At 46.5% G+C, this 20,499-nt stretch overlaps 1 protein-coding gene across 1 annotated transcript in view; it reads right to left on the reverse strand.

The window, feature by feature from the left end:
- Positions 1 to 20,499, reverse strand: part of ADAMTS16 (ADAM metallopeptidase with thrombospondin type 1 motif 16) — a 118,047-nt gene that overhangs the window by 18,971 nt on the left and 78,577 nt on the right. The window contains exons 16-18 of the mRNA XM_054984903.1: positions 18,605 to 18,849; positions 12,881 to 13,019; positions 5,337 to 5,463 (exon numbers count right to left, since the gene is read on the reverse strand). Coding sequence (XP_054840878.1) covers positions 5,337 to 5,463; positions 12,881 to 13,019; positions 18,605 to 18,849 — 511 coding nt within the window. The remainder of the gene's footprint in view (positions 1 to 5,336; positions 5,464 to 12,880; positions 13,020 to 18,604; positions 18,850 to 20,499) is intronic.

The raw sequence follows: 20,499 nt of genomic DNA on the forward strand, positions 1-20,499 counted from the left end.
TAAAAGATCACATATAGAACACAGAAATGGTGTCTGGAGGTTCAGACAGTATTCCGATGTCTCTTTTAACTCGATAGAGGGCACACACAGTGATGTAAGCTGCTATATGCACATAAGGAGCCATGATAGAATCGCTTGTGCATTTTTAGTATTTGTGAGGACTAAACAAGTACTGCTCTATAATGAGTCAGGATCAAAGAAAGCAGAAGCATCCTCAAAGCTGGACTAAGAATTTGAGGGCATAAAAATTCAGCAGAGTGCTTTTATCCTCTTAACGTATAGATTTAACTGCTCTAAGTAATTTTCACCCCAGGACATTTTACTTTGAATGAAACCTACATTGTAGGTATTGAATTTAACAAGGACTGTGCAAATATGCACAAGCACACGCACGCACGCACATGCACACACACAAACACACCGTCCCCAACATTCTAAGCCTTTTGTCACATTCTCGTTTCTGCAATATAGAGAGAAGAGGAGCACAAATAGAAAAGATGACGTGTGAAGATGATGCATTTGAGATCCATCCACAAAATGCAAACGGAAGGCTAGTGCAGCCTTGATTTGTCTTGGTGCTGTGCACGGAAGTGGGAGGGGGGGAGTTAACTCTTCAAACTCCATTTCATTTTGCTATTCGAAACAGGATCCCTCACTCTGCGACTACCATTCGAGGGAGAGCCCTGACATAATGTTTTGCCACAGGACTTGAGTTACCTCTCTATGGCCCTGGATAGGAATGGGCTTGACGGCTGATATTTCCTATAAGAAAAAAATGGTGGTGATGGAGAGTGCCGTCAAGTCATAGCTGACTTATGGTGACCCCCGATGGGCTTTTCATGGCAAGAGACTAGTGGAGGTGGTTTGCCACAGTCTGCCTCTGCAACTCTGGTCTTCATTGGAGGCATCTCATCCAATTACTAACCAAGGCTGAATACACAGTCTGGGATTGGCAACATTACTAAAGGAAGGGCAAACCCTATTTCCCCCCAGAAAAAATGCACACCAGTTAAGGTCAGATGGTGGCTGAGCCAATGGTTCAATAGTGTCCCTAACTGGCAGTACTGGCCTCCTTGAGGAAAAAATAAGGGGCTGTACCACCTTCTATACCCGATAGTGGATGGCCTGGACTCCATTTACAGGGAGCACTTGGGGAAGATGAAAATACTCTGACCTTATGCAATACGGTAGAATGTCTGGATTGCAACAAAACAACATACTGTAAGTCATGATCAGGACTTTTTTTCTGGGAAAAGAGGTGGTGGAACTCAGGACTGCACAATGATGTCACTTTGGGTTAGCTGGAACAAAGGGGGAGTTTTTTAAAGTTTAAATCACCAGTGAAAATGGTCACATGGCTGGTGACCCCGCCCCCTGATCTCCAGACAGAGGGGAGTTTAGATTGCCCTCTGCGCTGCGCGGAGGGCAATCTAAACTCCCCTCTGTCTGGAGATCAGGGGGCCACCGGGGCCACCGGCCATGTGACCATTTTCAAGAGGTTCCGGAACTCCGTTCCACCGCGTTTCAGCTGAAAAAAAGCCCTGGTCATGATCATTATCCCCCTAAGGCAGACAAAAGGCTGAAGCTGAGAGCCGAACTAAATGTTACCTTTTTAATGAGTTCATCATGCAGCCAGCTTGTGTTCCCCACAACTGTGGGGAATTGCTTCTTTTTAAAAAAGGAGAGTGCAAACAGACTTCGAATTCTGTCACAGAGGGCAAATCATTTTCCCATGCAAAAACAGTGCGGGGTCGTGGTGGTGATTATACCATTTCTGTTGCTCCGTGTGGAGTATTCTGTACACTTGGAGCAACAGAAATGGGTACTCGCTACTTATTTTCTTACAGAATACTGTTAGGCACACTCCTCGGGGCAGCACTTCCCTGGCTTGGTTCCGTTCGGAGGAGACAACACTGGAGACTTACAGCATTTCTGGAGTATTTACTTTATTTATAGAATTACAAATAGATCACAGGTGGGGGCATGGAGGTACTCCTGCTGGTCAGCGGATCTACTACCCTATGCCAGATATTAGGGAGAGAGAACCCTGCAGGTGCTTTAGCCAACTATTTGCCAAATCTGTCTGCTCCTCTCTTTGTCTCTTCCAATATCTAAACTGTACTTTCTTTTCACACATACACACTTGCCCGCTCCCTTCACCTAAGAGGAGAAGTCCCCTCTTCCAGGCTTTGACACTCCAGACCCACTGAGGAGTTACCTAAAACTGTGAAAAAAGGTGACCATTCTTTTGCCATAAACTCAGGCCCCATCACACGAATCCTATAGGATAAATTCATTCACAGCAAATTCATTCCTCCAAGCTCACAACTGCAGTACTTCTCCTCCTAGAGAAAATTTATGAATGGAGGGAGCGGGGTGGGGTCAGGGAGGTTCAGTTACATGAGATTATTTTGATTTGGGGCGTGTGGATTAGCATGAATGGGCCTACTGCTATGGTTTGCCTAACAAGTTTGATGTGCAGCCAGGGAATTAACAAAAAAGGATGTCTTGGGTGTTCTCTCATCCAAAGGCAATAAAACTTGATCATTTCATCCCAGGACTTATCACTGCTTGGGGAAGTGGGAAACACATAACCGTATTTTTATATTAACCTTAAACTAGCAGGACAGTGCACTGTCAGGATCCACAGGCATACACATAAATTGCGACTGAAATTCAAAGTAGGGGACATTGGTGTAAAGAAACTGCAAAGCGCTGTTCTTCTCGGTATCTGGAAATGAATGGGCAGCCAGAGGCCTTAGTCGTCAGGTGCCTTCTGTTTTGTTTTACAAGTACTACATGTTAGGGCCAAGTGGAAAACAGCAGTTACGTTACTTTAGACAAAGGATGCTACCTCCAAAATGGACCTAGAACAGCTCACAGGAGGATCTTCACCCCCTGCAGGGAAGCCAGGAACCCTCCCCCCCCATTAAAGAGGAATGTCCATACGATGGAGCATGGTTTGTGGTGTTCCCAGTTTTCTCCACTTTAAACGGGATTAAAAATAAACCCATTTTAATCTGGTTCAAAGTGGAATTGGTAGAGATGCAGGGAAGGGGGGATGTCCATGCAGACACTTCCTCCATATGGGGAGGAAGGGCAGAACTAAGGCCTGTTATTAAAATGGCATGGGGCATGACACTGCCATATTGCTGTGCACATCCTAGGGTTGCTGGTAGAGATGGGCACAAACAGGAAAACCCCCCGAACATGATGTTTGTTGTCATCCACGAACAGGGACTCACGAACAACCACAAACATGGCCCTGTTCATGAACATGTTCATGGCTGGCTGTTCGTGGGGGTCAGCAGGCTCTCCTCCAGCCATCATCCAAGTCAAGATCCCTACTGCACCACTCCCAGAAACCTGACCTGAGCAGGCACCAGGAAAGGTACTAATAATAAATAATAGCTTGGCCCCAGAGCCAGGCAGCAGCCCTGGAACTTGAAGGGGTAGATCCCTACCGCACCACTCCCAGAAACCTGACCTGAGCAGGCAGCAGGAAAGGTACCAATAATAAATAATAGCTTGGCCCAGAGCCTGGCAGCAGCCCTGGAACTTGAAGGGGTAGATCCCTATCCCACCACACACAAAGAAAATTCAAGCTCCAATGCACTCTCTCTATCAAAATGCCAACAGCAACTGTCTCTCTCCCTCTCCACTGTCTGCAAACTAAGCCAGAGCTGGGAGCCCCCCTCCCCCCTGGTCTTTGCTCCCCTGTTGTAACAAATTTGGAGTGCCACACTTGAAAGGAAGACCTGCCTATCAAGCTAAATTGGGCTTAGATTGGGGTTTCCAGGGCAACAGCAGGAGTTCAGACAGAGTTCAGACAATCCCTGCCTAAGTTGCCAAGGGAATTGATTGCAGGTGCCAGATTGTCTGTCTTGACGAACAGCAACGAACAGCAACAAAGGAGGCTTGCAACGACCACCTGTTCGTTTAGAATGGGTCCTCATGAACAGCTTGTTTGCAAACAGCAGATTGGGCTGTTCGTGGTTTTTGTTTGTTTGTATTGCTGTTCGTGCCCATCTCCGTTGCTGGTCCCTTGTTGGGGGCAGGAGATTCCTTGCTTCCAGCCTTCTCCCCCCGCCACCACTCACCTGGCCAACAGGGGAAAAGGTGTGAGAACAGGCCTTCCAGGGTGTGCTCCCAGAGCAGTGTGATGACATCACTCCCAGGAGTGACAGCATTGTGCAGGCCCCAGGATTGCTCCCATTTGGGTCCCAAATTGGTCTGGAGAGAGCACTCCTGGGGCCTGATGTCACTCCCAGATGTGATGTCACTGCACTGCACAAATAGTGAGTGTGACCTTTGAGCATACACAAGAGCAACACAGAGATAAGTGCCAGGTCTCTGCTCCTCCCTCCAGGAGGGTAAGGGGACCTGGCAATCCTAGCACATCCATCCACTCTTGGTATTACAGCATGGAAAGAGGGCTTTTAGGGCTGCAGGTGGTCTGGGCACAATCAAAACAGGGGAAGGAGTAGAAGAGCATTTGGGTGGTAGTGGCGGCAGGAAGTAGCATGGGAACAGGTGTCTATGGACCTTGTTTCCACCCTGTGGGCTGCTGCTGCCATGGCAAGCAAGGTCCAGCCAGTTTAGAGAGACAACATATGCAATCCCTAAATGAATAAATAATAAATAAATGTTGGTACCCCTGTGTGAATGTAGCCTAGGCAGACTCTACTTTTTCTTGTAGAGGAGAACTGCCCGAATGGCTCACACAGACATCCTTATAAAATACGTGGATGTGAAAAGGCCAGCGTGGCCTAAAGAACTCAGGTAAGTGATGGATTATACATAGGGGCGCCAACTTCCAGATCTCCTGGAATTACAACTGATCTCCAGATGTCACAGATCAGTTCCCTGGGAGAAAATGGCTGTTTTGGAGGACAGACTCTTTGGTGTTATGCCCTGCTGTGATCTCGCCTCTCTCGAAGCCATGCCCTCCCAGGCTCCACCTCCAAATATCAGGATTTTCCCAAAGCGGAATTGGCAGCACTAGATATGCAACTGCATTATCAAGCATTATCAGAGTAACAGCAGATCACACCACACAATAACAATTTCCATGCTCCTTACATAATCTACAAATCAGCTACACAAAGATTTGGATGCTGTATTTCACTGAAGGTTTTAATATATATATTGTACACACACACATGCGCGCGCACACACACACACGTGTTTAACTAAAGATTAGGGCTTTGTTTTACTTAATTACTTCCTTAATTACTTCAAATCTCAGATAGATGACTTCAATGAGATAAGGTGGTGTAATATAATTTGTTTACCAATTAATTGAGAAACACACCATTGGCAACGCAGTTCATTACCTGGGAGGGCAAGCTGGCATTTTGCAAGGAACGATTCCAGAAGCCGGCCGACCTCGGGGATTGCAAAGAGAAGTATCCACTTGCACTTGCCGATCTTTATAGCAGCTTTCTTTTGTGACCATTTGACCTGTGCACAAAACAACACAGGTGGCAAACACAAAGTCAAGAACAGCTGCATACATCTGAAACCCAATCTCTTGATTATCTTAAATCCACTGTGTACGTCTTACATAACCCTGCACAAATAGTAATCTCATTTATCTGATTGCCTCTGTGGTTTGGATCCCCAGTGCAAATAAAAAGAGCCTGTAACATTCCCCTCCTCCCCAACTATCAACTAATTACATGATTGATCATCTCAGAGCTTTAAATAACTATGGTAATGTTATCCACCATTTGCTTCTAATTGCTGTGCCAGTTGCTCTCTTCCAGTTCTGCTGCCTCTTGTCCTTCTATTCCTGCTTGTTAAACACCAGTAAACCCAGAACTATAGACAGATTAGAATTCAGAGAGTAAACTTTGTTAAGGTTTGCTTCACACAGCTGAGCATGTGGAGAGGGGGAGGGTTCTACAAAAACAGTTTTGCTTTTGATTCATGGGGCCAAAGTTCAATGGCAAAAGTTCAAATACCCATTTGGAGAAATGCTTTGAGTTTCCATCAGAAAAAAGAGGGCAGTCTGCATAGCTCACTTAAGGGTGCTTAGAACATTCTCCCCATCTAGGGTTGCCCATTTCCAGGTGGGGAGAAGAGATTCGGAATTACAACTGATCTCCAGATGTGACAGATCAGTTCCCCTGAAGAGGATGGCTGCTTTGGAGGATGGACTATGATAGTATGCTCCACTAAGGTCCCTTCCTTCCCAAAATCCTGTCCTCCCCAGCTTCCATCCCCCAAATCCAGGAATTTCCCAACCCCATCTGAATGTTTCCTCTGGATTTTAAGGGTTTTTTTATTATTTGATCTTGTGTACAGAATGGCACACTGGTAAGTGAGCAGTCCACCATTCTTTTGGGTTTTTGTTCAGAGTGATGCATTTTTAGTCCACGGAGCCAGCCACATGGGTTCATTGATTAAAACAACTGGCAAACAAGAATCTTCATCTGACGGCAAAATCACATCAACAGTCTTTTCACAGGTAAATTAATGTTAGTTTGTGAACATCAGTAACTTATGGGAGGGGGCAGGGTAACAATGAACTAAAAACTGCAACAAATGCCACGTACTTCAGGTTGAACTGGAGGGGGCAGACTAGAACAGGGAGCAATCGGAAGCTGGGCATCTTCACTGAGTGATCCTTGAAGAGAATCGTCATTCTTCACATAGCCTTGTGGTTTAGAGTCTCTCTGCATGAGACGACTCGGTGCTTATTTGTCAAGTGTAGGGATATGTAATGTTAGCTGGGAAGGGTAGTCTAAAAAGACAGAGCTGGTGGAGATTCGCTCCTCAGAGGGTTTGTCAATTTCATCTTCGCCTTCCCCAAGGCTCTGTTAGTTGCACCTCTCCAGTCTAAAGCTGCATAGGATTGCAACCAGAGGGCAGCGAGGAATGGAAATGGTCTGGAGCTGCCTTCCAGAGCCAGGCTTGGACCTGGAGCTCTGTTATAATAGGCTAATAAGTTATTATAATATTACCTATTCTATAATATAGGTTATAATGGGCTAAAGTTTCCCTTCTGGCATTTCACAGCTTCAGTGTATAGCAAAGCCTTTGCCCTGCCGCCAGCTCTGTCTTTTTAAACTACCCTTCCTGGCTACCATTGCATCTCCCAACATGTGTTCTTCGCATGACAGATGTCTCATGTAGAGAGACTCTTAGTGGTTAATGCATTGCAGTCAAACAGACATTGAGTTGCCCTGAGCCTTTTTTAAGTCATGCAACCCCACCCCACCCATGAGTGGGCTAAAACTCCATGACAGAAGAACAAAGAAATAGAATGAGTAGAAACAGGGAACACCAAAGTAGTAAGAAAAGGACTAATTTATCTATCCACTTAATGGTGTTTAAATGTTTATATTATTGCTTGTTTTAAAGCAAAATATAATTGCATCTGTGGCACCCAGGGTTGCCAACTTCCAGGTGTGGTCTTGAGATATCCCAGAATTACCACTGAACTCCAGATGACATACAGTTCAGTTCCCATGGAGAAAGTGGCTGCTTTGAAGGGTAGACTCTATGGTATTACATCTCTGCTGAGCTCTCCTTCCCCTCCTCAAACTCTATCTACTCCCAAATCTCCAAGAATTTCCCAACCCAGCATGGCCAGCCCTAGTGGTGTTGGCTCATCTATACATTGGTTAACCTAGAGAGATGAAGAACTACAGCAATAATAATAATAATAACATTCAATTTATATACCGCCCAGGGCTTTTTTTCTGGGAAAAGAAGTGGTGGAACTCAGGACCGCACAATGACATCACTTTGGGTCAGCTGGAACAAGGGGGGAGTTTTTTAAAGTTTAAATCACTCTCAGTGATTTAAACTTAACACCCACTCAGAGCAGTTTACAATGTCATTATTATCCCCACAATGAAACACCCTGTGAGGTGGGTGTGGCTGAGAGAGCTCCAGAGAGCTGTGACTAGCCCAAGGTCACCCAGCTGGCTTTAAGTGGAGGAGTGGGGAATCAAACCTGGCTCTCCAGATTAGAGTCCCGCGCTCTTAACCACTACACCAAACTAGCTCTCACACCAAACTGGCAAGACCCCTAGATGGATCCTATATCCCAGGAATACAAACAAAATGTCCAGTTTGCATGGAGAATTGTGCATGGGTCATTTGCAAAGAAACCTCATAAGGCTGTGCCATGTAGTATCCAAAAACACTTGCTGAAGAGCAGGGGAAGTTCCAGTAAGGCTTTATGAACACAGAAGCCTTTATGCTGTTATAGCATGAGCATGTCTCTCCTACCCACTAGGCATACTTGCCCCCCCTTCTGGACCCACTGGTCTTACACTCCTTAGATACTTTCTGCACGAAGTTTACGTGCAAAGGAAAGGGTAAAGTACGCAGGCTCTTACCCTGCAATCATTAACCCATGTGCAAACTGTAAAAGGACAGCACCAGGTGGCCCACTGGACCTAACGGGCCCTGCCTCGGCTGTTACCAATTAACCTGAAAGGTTCTATGCAAATGGTTCAGAGGCGAAATCACATGCTGTGGTATGTGGGACAGCTGCAACCACCTTCTCTCACCATACATAGGCTATGCAGGCCTAGAACTTCATCCAAACTGTTTGTCTTTCAAAATGTCCTACAAGTGTTGGGCAAATCACGTGATTTGTGTCAGATGAGGTTTGGGGTTGGTCTGAGGGGGGCCCACTGTCTAGACAACCCCTGATGGGGCAGGATAGCTCTTGGCAGCCCCGCCCTCTGATGCTACTAAAGCTGCCCAATGGCATTTGGACCCAGGTAGCCTGATCAAAGTAATAATAATATTTCATGTATATACCGCCCTTTAGAATAACTTGATGCTCACTCAGAGGCGTTTACAAAGTGTGATACAAAGTGTATTATTATTATTATCCTCATGACAATCACCCTTTGAGGTGGGTGGGGCTGAGAGAGCTCTGAAAGAGCTGTGACTGACCCAAGGCCACCCAGTTGGTTACAAGCAGAGGAGTGGGGAATCAAACCCGGTTCTCCAGATTAGAGTCCTGCTGCTCTTAACCACTACATCAACAAGGCATCGCTCTCTTGTCTCAGGTTGAATAGCCATTGATGGGTTCAGTTCTGTGACGGGAGGAGGCAAATGGGGGATGTTCCATGGAGGGCTGAAAAAGGAGGCTTCTCTTGTCTCTCTGTCTGATGCAGCCAGGGGGAATTAGGATTGCCAGCCTCCAGGGGGTGGCTGGAGATCTCCCCGAATTACAACTGATCTCCAGGCAACAGAGATTAGTTCCGCTGGAGAAACTGCCTTTGAAGGGCAAACTCTATGGCACTGTACCTCCCCGAGGCCCCTCCCCAAACCCCACCCTCTCCTGGGTCCACCCCCAAATCTCCAGGAAATTTCCTAACCTGGACTGGATAGAATAAGGCAGAACTATCTTTTTTGTTTTGTTTTCCCAAAACCATCAGAGTTCTGATAATCAGGGCTTTTTTCTGGGAAAAGAGGTGGTGGAACTCAGTGGGTTGCCCTCAGTGAAAATGGTCACATGGCCAGTGGCCCCACCCCCTGATCTCCAGACAGGGGGGAGTTTAGATTGCAATCTCAACTCCCCTCTGCCTGGAGACCAGGGGGCGGGGCCACTGGCCATGTGACCATTTTCGGCTAATTCCGCACATGTTGGCTAATGCACTTTCAATGCACTTTATCAATCGTTTGAGGTGGATTTTTTGTTCCACACACAAAAAAATCCATTCCAAATGATCTATAAAGAGGATTGGAAGTGCATTATCCAACGTGTGCGGAATCACTCTTCAAGAGGTTCCGGAATTCCGTTCCACCGCATTCCAGCTGAAAAAAAGCCCTGCTGATAATTAAACACCCCCCCTCGCCGCCAACAACTGACTGTTGTCCATAATGAAGGAAGAAGTCATGGAAACCTGGTCCAGAACTGAACATTTGGCACTCAACAGAAGCTGCTGAAAAACTGCAGCAAAGCATCTGCATTTAAAACCGCCCCCCTTCCATACACACTTAGAACTTTCTCTCTGTGGGAATTCCTTTCCTTACGGCTTTTTCCTATTTGACGGTGTAAACCTGCACCTGAAACTTCAGCAGGAGGAATATCTCTGCCACCCCCCTCTTCCTGACAACTCCCGCCTCCCCCACAACATTTTGTAGATCAGAAGCCAGCTGGGATTTCCAAGAGCAGGATGGCAGCCAAGCGTTTTGTTTCAGCCTTTGCGCTGCGTAATTGAGAAAATCCACGGGTAACTAATCCTGGTTGTCCAGGTGAACATCGCGTACAAATATAAATCAAAAGCCCCAAAAAGATGAAAGGAAAGGTTTTTTTTTTAAAGAAAAAAAATTGGATCATTTAAAAATACCCCTCCAGTCTGACAAGCATAGCGACTTTAAGATCAAAGGCAAAAAGTATTTGTATGAAAGCTGCTGAGACAAGGACCAGCTTCGCCTCCTGAGGGATCACAGCCAGGCTGACCTTTCCCTTTCTCATGACATCACCTCCTTCTTCTTTGGCCAGTGTTGCAGGCTTTCAAGCCAGGTGACAGATGTGCCTCAAGAACCAGCAACAGGGAAGGCGACTCAGGTGCAGACAGCGGCATCTTACAATTTACTCTTTGTCTCACGTCAAGCTTTAGGTATCTACGCCTTCTCAAAACATGACAGGGTCTAGTTAAGAGCACCTCAGTCTGATAGGAAGTGTGTGGGCTGATCAAGGCCCAGTCTTGCCCCTGTGGTGGTAGAGAGTGCCCTCAAGACATAGCTCACTTACGGTGCTCCCTGCCGGGGTTTTCAGGGTAAAAGACTGAGGTGGTTTGCCATTGCTTGGCTCTGCAGCCCTGGTCTTTGTTGGAGGTCTCCCATCCAATTACTAACAAAGGCTGACCCTGCTTAGCTTCTGAGATCTGATGAGATTAGGCTTACCTGGGCTGTCCAGGTCAGGGCAATCTTGCCCCCAAGTCTTATCATTTGTCCAAGAGTCACTAAATCCATGACCCCCCCCCCCCACAAAAACAACTTTAACACGATTCACCCAAAAGTTCCCCCTTCCCCAACAAAGAGGCTTTATTAGTTCTGCCGCAACCCACCCAGCTTTGAATGCCGTCTCCCATGCATGAGCCAAAACACTGCTGACATGCATTATAAAGGGAGGGATCTCCTCTAGGAGATGAGGTGGTTAAAGGTAGTTTTGCCTGTATCTTGGGCAGCATGGGGACAGGTCAGTGGCTAATGCCGCTGACCCTTCAAGCCCTTCTCAACCCACTAATTCATTTATTTGCCTGCACTTAGAGTAAGTTCAGATATGTGCAAAGTCCTGGAACTGAAGGCAAGGAAGAGAGCAACAGAGAACCGGTGTGGGAAGGGAATTGGGATGGGTATGGAAAGGAGAGAAATGCAGATGACGGAATCATGATATGACCCTCAAGAAGAGAAGTTGTTCCTGCACTGGGCAGAGGGTTGGACTAGATGGTCCGTAAGACCCCTTCCAACTCTGTCATTCTATGATGCTATAATTCTATGAAGTAGGGAGGAAAGGGACAGAGAAGGTTATAGAGGTTAAGTAGGTAGAACCAGGGCTTTTTTTCTGGGAAAAGAGGTGGTGGAACTCAGTGGGTTGCCCTCGGAGAAAATGGTCACATGGCTGGTGGCCCCGCCCCCTGATCTCCAGACGGAGGGGAGTTGAGATTGCCCTCTGTGCCGCACCGCGGCACAGAGGGCAATCTCAACTCCCCTCTGTCTGGAGATCAGGGGGCGGGGCCACCAGCCATGTGACCATTTTCAAGAGGTTCCGGAACTCCTTTCCCCCACGTTCCAGCTGAAAAAAAGCCCTGGGTAGAACGGATATGAAAAAAGAAAGGATGCATTCCTGCCTCTTATAGGCCAACAAAGTCCCCAGACCTAAGCCTAAATTTAGCCTGTGTAAAAAAAATAAATAAAGTTGCTTTATATTAATGGGAGTGCTAATTACTTGTATCGACTCAACTGGAAGTCGAGTGCTGCCCAGAAGGGTAGCAAGATCAGTTGCCGCAGCTGGCAAACCCTGGGAGGAGATAGGAGGTGAGGCCTGGCACGCCAGCATCATGCCGGCACTCTTACATCACTTCCAGTAAAATAATAATAACAGTAACATTCAATTTGTCTACCACCCTTCAGGACAACTTAATGCCCACTCAGAGTGGTTTACAAAATATGTTATTATTATCCTCAAGACAATCACCCTGTGAGGTGGGTGGAGCCGAGAGAGTTCTGAGAAGCTGTGACTGACCCAAGGTCACCCAGCTGGCTTCAAGTGGAGGAGTAGGAAATCAAACCCGGTTCTCCAGATTAGAGTCCTGCCGCTCTTAACCTGTATGCCCAACTGGCTCTGGAATGGCCAATGCTTGGGCATCTACCATGTCGCTTCCATTTTATCGGAGATGACATAAGCACACTGGCATAATGTCAGAATGTGTTCCTTTCCCCACCCCATTTCATCCTGTTGGCACCACAACAAAATACAATACTGGAAGTTATCTTCCCATCATGCTAATGCAAATCTAAACCATTCAAAGACAATATGCCCTCTGCAGTATAATATGCATTGAGGGCATATTATACTTCCTTTTTGGCATCTCATTTTGCTCATCATAGTGATGTACATAAAGTACTCTACGTCTAGAAAAAGAATTTGTTGTACAGTCCTTTCTAGATCATCAATTCCAATAACAGTTCTTTGGCAACATAAACGACTATGCGATTTCCATGTTTAACATAATGCTTTGGCACCAATGTAACTATTTAGTCCATAAAGGAGCTTTCTGTTCCTACAGGTTACCCTTCTGAGCTGCCTGGAAGTATCCAGGGAAGGCTATTCCTGGACAGGAAAGAGTCTGCGGCCTGCAATAAAACTGTATTTTTGAACATTTCAGAGATACATTACCTCCTCCACACGAGACTGAGCATGCGGAGTGGGTGATAGCCCATGTATAGTTATGCTTCAGTGCTGTCGTCTTTTCATTTTCTGCCTTAGGAAGGGAATATTCCCAAGCGATTCCTGGGTTTTTACCTTGAGAGAGAAGCTATGAAAGGAAAACAAGAGGGAATAGGCTTATCAGCATAGTATTAATACTTAACAAAGGTTTGAGGAAAGGGTAAGGACAAGAATTTCTCTGAATGAGGAATCTCTGGGAAAAAAGTGCATTACATGTATTGGCAAGAGTTCAGCAAAAGCTGAGGTGAATTTGAAAAGTCTGTCTGGCGCAAAGTATCTGTGAGAATTTCAAGGAAAGGCAGATTATTTTATTTCTTTATTTATCATATTTGGTATCCTACTTTTTCTGCTAGAAGGTCAGTTTTCTTTATACTCTCAACCACCTCGTAAGGCAGGGCCAGATCGAGGGGGGACAGAGGGGGTAGTCTGCCCCTGGCGCCGCCAGGGAGTGGGCGCCAGGAGCAGCTGCCAGAGCGCTCAGGCAGCAGCATGGGCAGCCTCGCAGCCCCCCGCATTGCCTTTCACCTGCCCCGCAGGACAGGGGGCGGCCAGCTTGCCACGCACCCCCTGTCCTGCAGGGCAGGCAAAAGGCAGTGCGGCCGCCCGCGCCATTCACCTGCCCCGCAGGATAGGGGGCAGCCGCCCGCCCCGTCCTGTGGGGCAGGTGAAAGGCAGCGTGTGGGGCTGCGAGGCCGCCCGTGCTATTCGCCTGTGGGGAGGCGAATGGCGCAGGTGGCTTCCCAGCCCCGCACGCTGCCTCCGCTGCTCTGCCCTGCGCGATGACGTCACCGAAATGATGTCATCACGCAGCGCCGGGAGCACGCACACACGCGAGAGGGGCGGACTAGGGTTGCCCTGGGTGCCAGCAACCCTAGATCCGGCCCTGTTGTAAGGTAGGCCAAGTTGAGTCATAGTGATTAGTCTGTGTTAAACACCTTTTCTCTTACACCATTCTCCCCCTCTTCCCAGGGTGGTGATATTTCTCAGGAGAAAAGATTGCACAGATTTCGCCTGACAAGAAATTCAGGGTAAATGGAGAGCATCCTCCTGAACCAGTGAAACCATTGGTAGAACTTCGAATAGGGCTAGAAGTACAGCAGTTCTTTTACACTGAACTCTTTTGGATAAATAAGGCTACAATCGTGAACTCCAGGGTTCATCTGGAATTTCACAACTGGGATCCAGTGAGATTTATTACCGATACTAAAAAAGAAAAACACCTATCAGTCTCAAAATTACACACTTGGGTATTTGGGCGGTTCCATCCTATCACTGGACTTTTACTCCCGAGGTGCAAACATTCTGAAGTGGCACCCTTTACCTGGAAATGGTCAAGCGGGCATCTAACTGTAGCTAACGTGCTAAGGAACAGCATGCCAGGTTCTGCCTTACTCCTCTGGCCACGGGATGAAGCATAAAGAGCCGCGTCCCTTCAGGGATGCAACACCTGATGTCTGCATGACACAGCTATGATGCACGGGGACAAGGACAGACTGCTGCTTGAATAGAGGAGCTCTTAAACCTAGTAAAGATGACCCTCACCGTGCGGGGGGAGAGAGTAGGCACAAGTGTGCTGGCAGCACTCACTGCTTCTGCACAATTACCTGGTTGCCTGTGGGGTATGACTGTGGGGAAGAAGTGGCTGCAAGTACACCCCCTCCCCGTGATGGGAGACGCTGCTTTCAGGATGTTGCTGACCGCAGGGAGGTGGTGCCTGGGAGACCACTTCTTCTATGTGGTCTCAGTCTGCAGTTGACCAGATGTGGACGCAAGGTGGGTGGGGGCAGTGCGATCGTGCCGGCTGTGCGGAAGGGATTCCTCTTTACTGGGCTTTAGCAAAGGGCATCAGGCAGAGTTTCAGTCCGGCTAAAGGAAGTCTCTCCTGATCGGCAGGAAGTCTCCTGAAACCAATGGCCTGCAACAGGTCAGGTGGTACTCCTAATCCCCTAGAAAATCCCCTAGGGCAATTTAACCTTTAAAATACCTCCCCTTGCTGCAAGTGACTGCCGACAGTCAGCTGCAGCAAGGGAGGGTTTAAACTTTAAAATCTCCCCTTGCTCCAGCTGACTGTCGGCAGTCAGTTGGAGCAAGGATAGATTTTAAAGTTTAAACTTTAAGCTCCCTCCCTTGCTCCAGCAGACTGTTGGCAGTCAGTTGGAGCAAGGGGGGGGGGGATTTTGAAGTTTAATGGTCACATGACCATTTTCTAGAGGTGCCAGAATGGAGTTTCACTGCGTTCCAGCTCAAATAAAGCCCTGCATCTTACACAAGGATGCTCAAATGTAAAAAGATGCAATGTTAGCCAGGAAACATAGTTTTAAAAGACAGAGCTGGAGAGCACTCCTCAGAGGGTTTGTTAATTTCATCTTCACCTCCCTGAAGGGGAGGTGAAATTGACAGAGCCTTTGGGGAGGCAAAGATGAAATTAACAAATTGTCTGAGGAGCAGTCTTCCAGGCTCTGTCTTTTTAAACTACCCTCCAGTAGAGAGGTGAAATTGACAGCACCTTAGTTTAAAGAGAGGTGAAATTGACAGAGGGTAGTTTAAAAAGAAGGCTCTGTCAATTTCACCTCCCTTTTGGGGAGGCAAAGATGAAATTAACAAACCCTCTGAGGAGAACTCTCCAGCTCTGTCTGTTTAAACCACATTTCCCAGCTAATGTTGCGTTTCCCTACACTTGAGCATCTTCATGTAAGATGTTGCATGTAGAGAGACTCTAAGAGATTCTGTTCTTCAGCTCACAAAATCTGCTTTTGCTTTACCCTTCTCTCAAGAGAAGTGGCTTCTGGATTTTACAAAACCAGCACCAGTCCTGAGCACACGTCTCTGCAAAAAGCAAGGACATAATGGAGCTGGAGCCCTTTGCTGCCGTCAAACGAGCCACTCTGTTGGCCCAGAAGCTATTTGTAGGCTAGTTACCCTACTGCTCTCACTGAATTCCCTGGAAACTGCTGAGGATTCAGCAGGTTTAAATATAGAGCCCTGTATTTAGAAACCGGTGTAATAAATAGTCGTGATCACCTAGTGTAAGATCTATATAGCTGTACTCGTTTCCTCTTTTAAATATCTTCTTATGTCACTGGAACCTAACTCCCTCTATTTAGAATTCCGGGTACGACTAGCGTGAGGGTCAGGAGAGTCCCTTCTGCTATAACAGTTCCTCGATTCACAGAAGTACACGGAATATCTGACTAGCTTAGCTGGCGTCAAAATGGCATTTCCCACTACGACTGATTTAGCACTGTGGCACCAAACAAGAAATAGAGGGAAGAGACCTCAAGAAAGAGAGGCTCCAGAAAACAAGAGGTTTTATTTTAGCACATCTAGTCTTCCTGTTTAATTAGCTCTCCGCAGAAAATTCTCTGTTTACTTTAAAAGGAGCACGTTCCAGTTCAGCCCAGCAGAACAGATTACCACACCAGTATACACCTTCCTGAATATTCTGGTTGTCCAGCTGAGGTGCAGCCCCCCCCCCCCTTTTGGATTTTTTACTCTCACTGCTGTTTAATCTGTTCAGCTGTCGAAAGATTTCTGCCCACACAGCATGCCTTTTCAATTCAATTCAATTCAATCAATCAATTTCTTTATTTGGTCACTGACCAGTACAAATCAGAAACAATCAGGGCTTTTTTTCAGTGGGAATGAGGTGGAACGGAGTTCCGGCACCTCTTAAAAATGGTCACATGGCTGGTGGCCCCGCCCCCTGATCTCCAGACAGAGAGGAGTTTAGATTGCAATCTAAACTCCCCTCTGTCTGGAGATCAGGGGGCGGGGCCACCGGCCATGTGACCATTTTTGCTAAGGGCAATTTAAACTTTTAAAAACTCCCTCCTTGTTCCAGCTGACTCAAAGTGACGTCATTGTGCGGTCCTGAGTTCCTCCACTGAGTTCCACCACCTCTTTTCCCAGAAAAAAAGCCCTGGAAACAATAACTATATAGTGAAGTCATAGGAAAATAGAATTGGTCCCACCAATGACCAATAGTTAAAATTTAAAAATTGTGTAATCTTGTGTATGCACAATGAATTCTGCAGGCCGCTGAGAAAAATTTAGCACAGGTAATAGTGACCTGTTGGTTAACGCCCATTAAAAGTTTCTTTAAAATATCTCTGCTGCGGAGCTGCAGCCTCCCAAGACGCTCTGAAATGTTGCTCCTGGGGGATGCAGGATCCAACTCATAGTGTACTAGTAGTGACATTGTTGGCAAAATCATGTGAGTGGCCAAAACCTATATTAGGAGTTAGCAACATTTTGTAGCCCACGGGCACCTTTGGGTTTCTGGTAAAGGATGGTGGGCCCAGCTACAAAACGGCTGCCACAAGAGACTGAACCAGCCACAAAATGTTAGGGAGTGAGCTGACGTGTCACTATAATAGGAACCCTTCAATCAGGTCTCCAATCTCCAGAGTTTAGATTGCCCTCCGCTCCAGTGGCGTGGAGGGCAATCTAAACTCCCCTCTGTCTGGAGATCAGGGGGCGGGGCCACCGGCCATGTGACCATTTTTGCCAAGGGCGATGTAAAAACTCCCTCTTGTTCCACCTGACCCAAAATAACGTCATTGGTCCTGGGAGTGTGTGTGTACTTTGCGCATGCACATGTGGTATGAGGGCCACCACCTCCCGCCAAGAGTTGCCCCCTGTGCTGGCAATCCACTGAGTTCCACCACCTCTTTTCCCAGAAAAAAAGCCCTGATACTAATACTACTACTAATAACATTTGATTTATAAACCGCCCTTCAGGACTACTTAATACCCACTCAAGAGTGGTTTACAAAGAGTGTTGTTATTATCCTTACAAATATCACCCTGAGTGGTAGGTGGGACTGAGAGAGCTCAGAGAAGCTGTGACTGTCCCAAGGTCGCCCAGCTGGCTTCAAGCGGAGGAGTGGGGAATCAAACCCAGTTCTCCAGATTGGAGTCCTGCCGCTCTTAACCACTACACCAAACTGGCTCTACATCAAATGAGGCAAGTAGCTTCTGATCTGAACCAGGAACAATCAGCATGAGGACTGGCAGAAATACCTACTTTGCAGGATGCCATTAAAATGTATCTTGTGCTGGGGAGAGAGGAGGGTAGTAGTAGAGCTGCCTATCCTCACCTCTCATTTTCTGCCACGTCTGGGAAAAAGTTTTTTTAAAAAATGGTCATCATTTCCCCTGGAATTAATGCAATCCTCTCTGGGAACTGCCACAAATTCTATGGTTATTGCCGTTTCTGGCAATTGCCAGAGAGGTGTCGCACCAGTTATGGTGATCTTTCCCTGGAAGCAATGGGCTAAAACTACATGCACAAAGGTACCGACTGGATATTAGGAAAAACTTTTTCACCGTCAAAGTAGTTCAAAAGTGGAATCAGCTGCGTAGGGAGGTGGTGAGCTCCCCTTCACTGGCAGTTTTCAAGAAGAGGCTGGATGAATATTTGTCAGAGACACTTTAGGCTGATCCTGCACTGGGCAGGGGGTTGGACTAGATGGTCTGTATGGCCCCTTCCAACTCTTATGATTCTATGATTCTATGATGCCATGCCACAGGCCCAATGGAGCGGAGGCAGGAAATAGGAGCTGGGGGGCTGGCCGTAGAGTGCGTACCACTGGCCTAGAGGAAGGCTTCAAAATTGGCTGAGTGGTAGGTTAAAAGTCTGTGAATCCTCTCTCCACTGTAACAATAACATACCTCTATTACCACACTTTCATTCGTGGGTCCAGAAGCACTTAATGTCTCCGGTTGATTGTGCCGCCTCCGGTAGTCAAACACGGTTCCAGCAAATTTGTATCTTCCCGGCCAGTCCACAGTCCAGTAACCATTGAGGTGGTATTTTTTATTGGAACTACGAACAGCAATGTAGGAGTTGGAAATGTTCATTTCATAGATATGAATGCTGCGTGCTCCGGCAGGAATGGTGATTAACGTATAGTACTCTGGAAGGAAAAGGAAGAAATGGATCTTTCAGTAGCTTTGTAAGGCTTAAAGATGTTACTGAAATTCATAATGACCTGTTTTGAAATGGATCCAGAGGAGTTAGCCGTGTTAGTCTGTAGTTGCAAAATAGTAAAGAGTCCAGTAGCACCTTTAAGACTAACCAACTTTATTGTGGCATAAGCTTTCGAGAGCCACAGCTCTCTTTGTCAGATGCATCTGACGAAGAGAAGGTTAAGCAGGGGTGAATGTTTTGGTGAATGATTCTACTGAGTTCAGTAATCAGTTCCAAGAGCAAAGACCTCCAACAGATTATATTTCTTCTCCACATATGAATGGTGAGTGAAACCAAGTGTCGTCATCTTCCTCATCATCCGTGTAAGTCCAAAGGTCACACGACCCTCAGTTTCCCTCTGGTCTTTCTCCTCATCTCCGCAGTTGCGCCCTTGAGTTCTGTCATCGGCCTCCCACACACCTCAGACATTAGTTTCCTGGCCCAAAAGCTCTCAGTTTTTCCTCATTTGAGACTTTCTCTCCCCTCCGTCCCTCTGCGCCTGTTATTCCAACTCTTTACAGCAATGTAACAGGCTCTTCTTCGTTCCTCCTTTACTGACTGTGTGGGTGTGGGAATGGAAGACAGGAAGGGGCGTGAATGCACCAAGAGAAAATGGGTCTCTATTGCCAAACTTTTATTAGTATCACCCCAATGGTCACAGGGCCAACAGGGCTAGGCCTCTAAAGGAAAATCCCATACCCTTACTGTAGCTCTAAGGCATTCACAGAGCAGATGTATTTCCATGGAAGAGAGGCTAAAAGTCTCTAGCAGACAATTTTATTCTCTAATAAATGTAAGGCAAAATATGTCTTTTGGGGAGCCTTGTAAGTCATACAAATACGGAGCACCTCTAATCACAAAAACTGTTCCCATCACAATCCAGTATTTTAGCTCTATGTATAAAGATACCAAATCTCTCTAATAAACTGAAAATTGTGTCAGATCAGTAGACTAAAGCCCACTATGCTCTTTTTTATAATGGGTAATAATGATTATGGTTGTTGTGGATTTTCTGGGCTGTATAGCCGTGGTCTTGGCATTGTAGTTCCTGACATTTCGCCAGCAGCTGTGACTGGCATCTTCAGAGGTGTAGCACCAAAAGACAGACATCCGGAAAATCCACAACAACCATCGTTCTCCAGCCGTGAAAGCCTTCGATAATGATTATGTTGTCTACAAACTTGTTTTTAAGCTCTGGCTACTTAGGCATTGAAAAAACCAAGGCTTGTTTCCTTCAACAAATAAGATCTGGTTTAATATTTAAGTGTGTGACCGTTTCACACGATTGACCAAAGTACAAGGAATTTATAAACTTCAAGCATTAACTCAAAAGCATCATTCCTGACATTTCTTGTGGACATCGGTATTTCACGGCCAAGATTATGATTTTATTTATTCATTACCACACAGGTATTGGGGCAATGATAGCTTTCAAGGGGTTCTCTCATTTTCACAACCATCCTGAGAAATAGGTTAGGCTGAAAGACACTGCAAGTTCCATAGCCACAACACACTTTAAAAAAAAGAAATCAATTATCTGGTGCAAAGTCAGGGGGGCTGATTTGTATTTGAATTACAATGCAAAGTAGGGTTTAAG

Source organism: Eublepharis macularius, chromosome 7 (assembly GCF_028583425.1).
Source record: "Eublepharis macularius isolate TG4126 chromosome 7, MPM_Emac_v1.0, whole genome shotgun sequence".
NCBI lineage: Eukaryota > Metazoa > Chordata > Lepidosauria > Squamata > Eublepharidae > Eublepharis > Eublepharis macularius.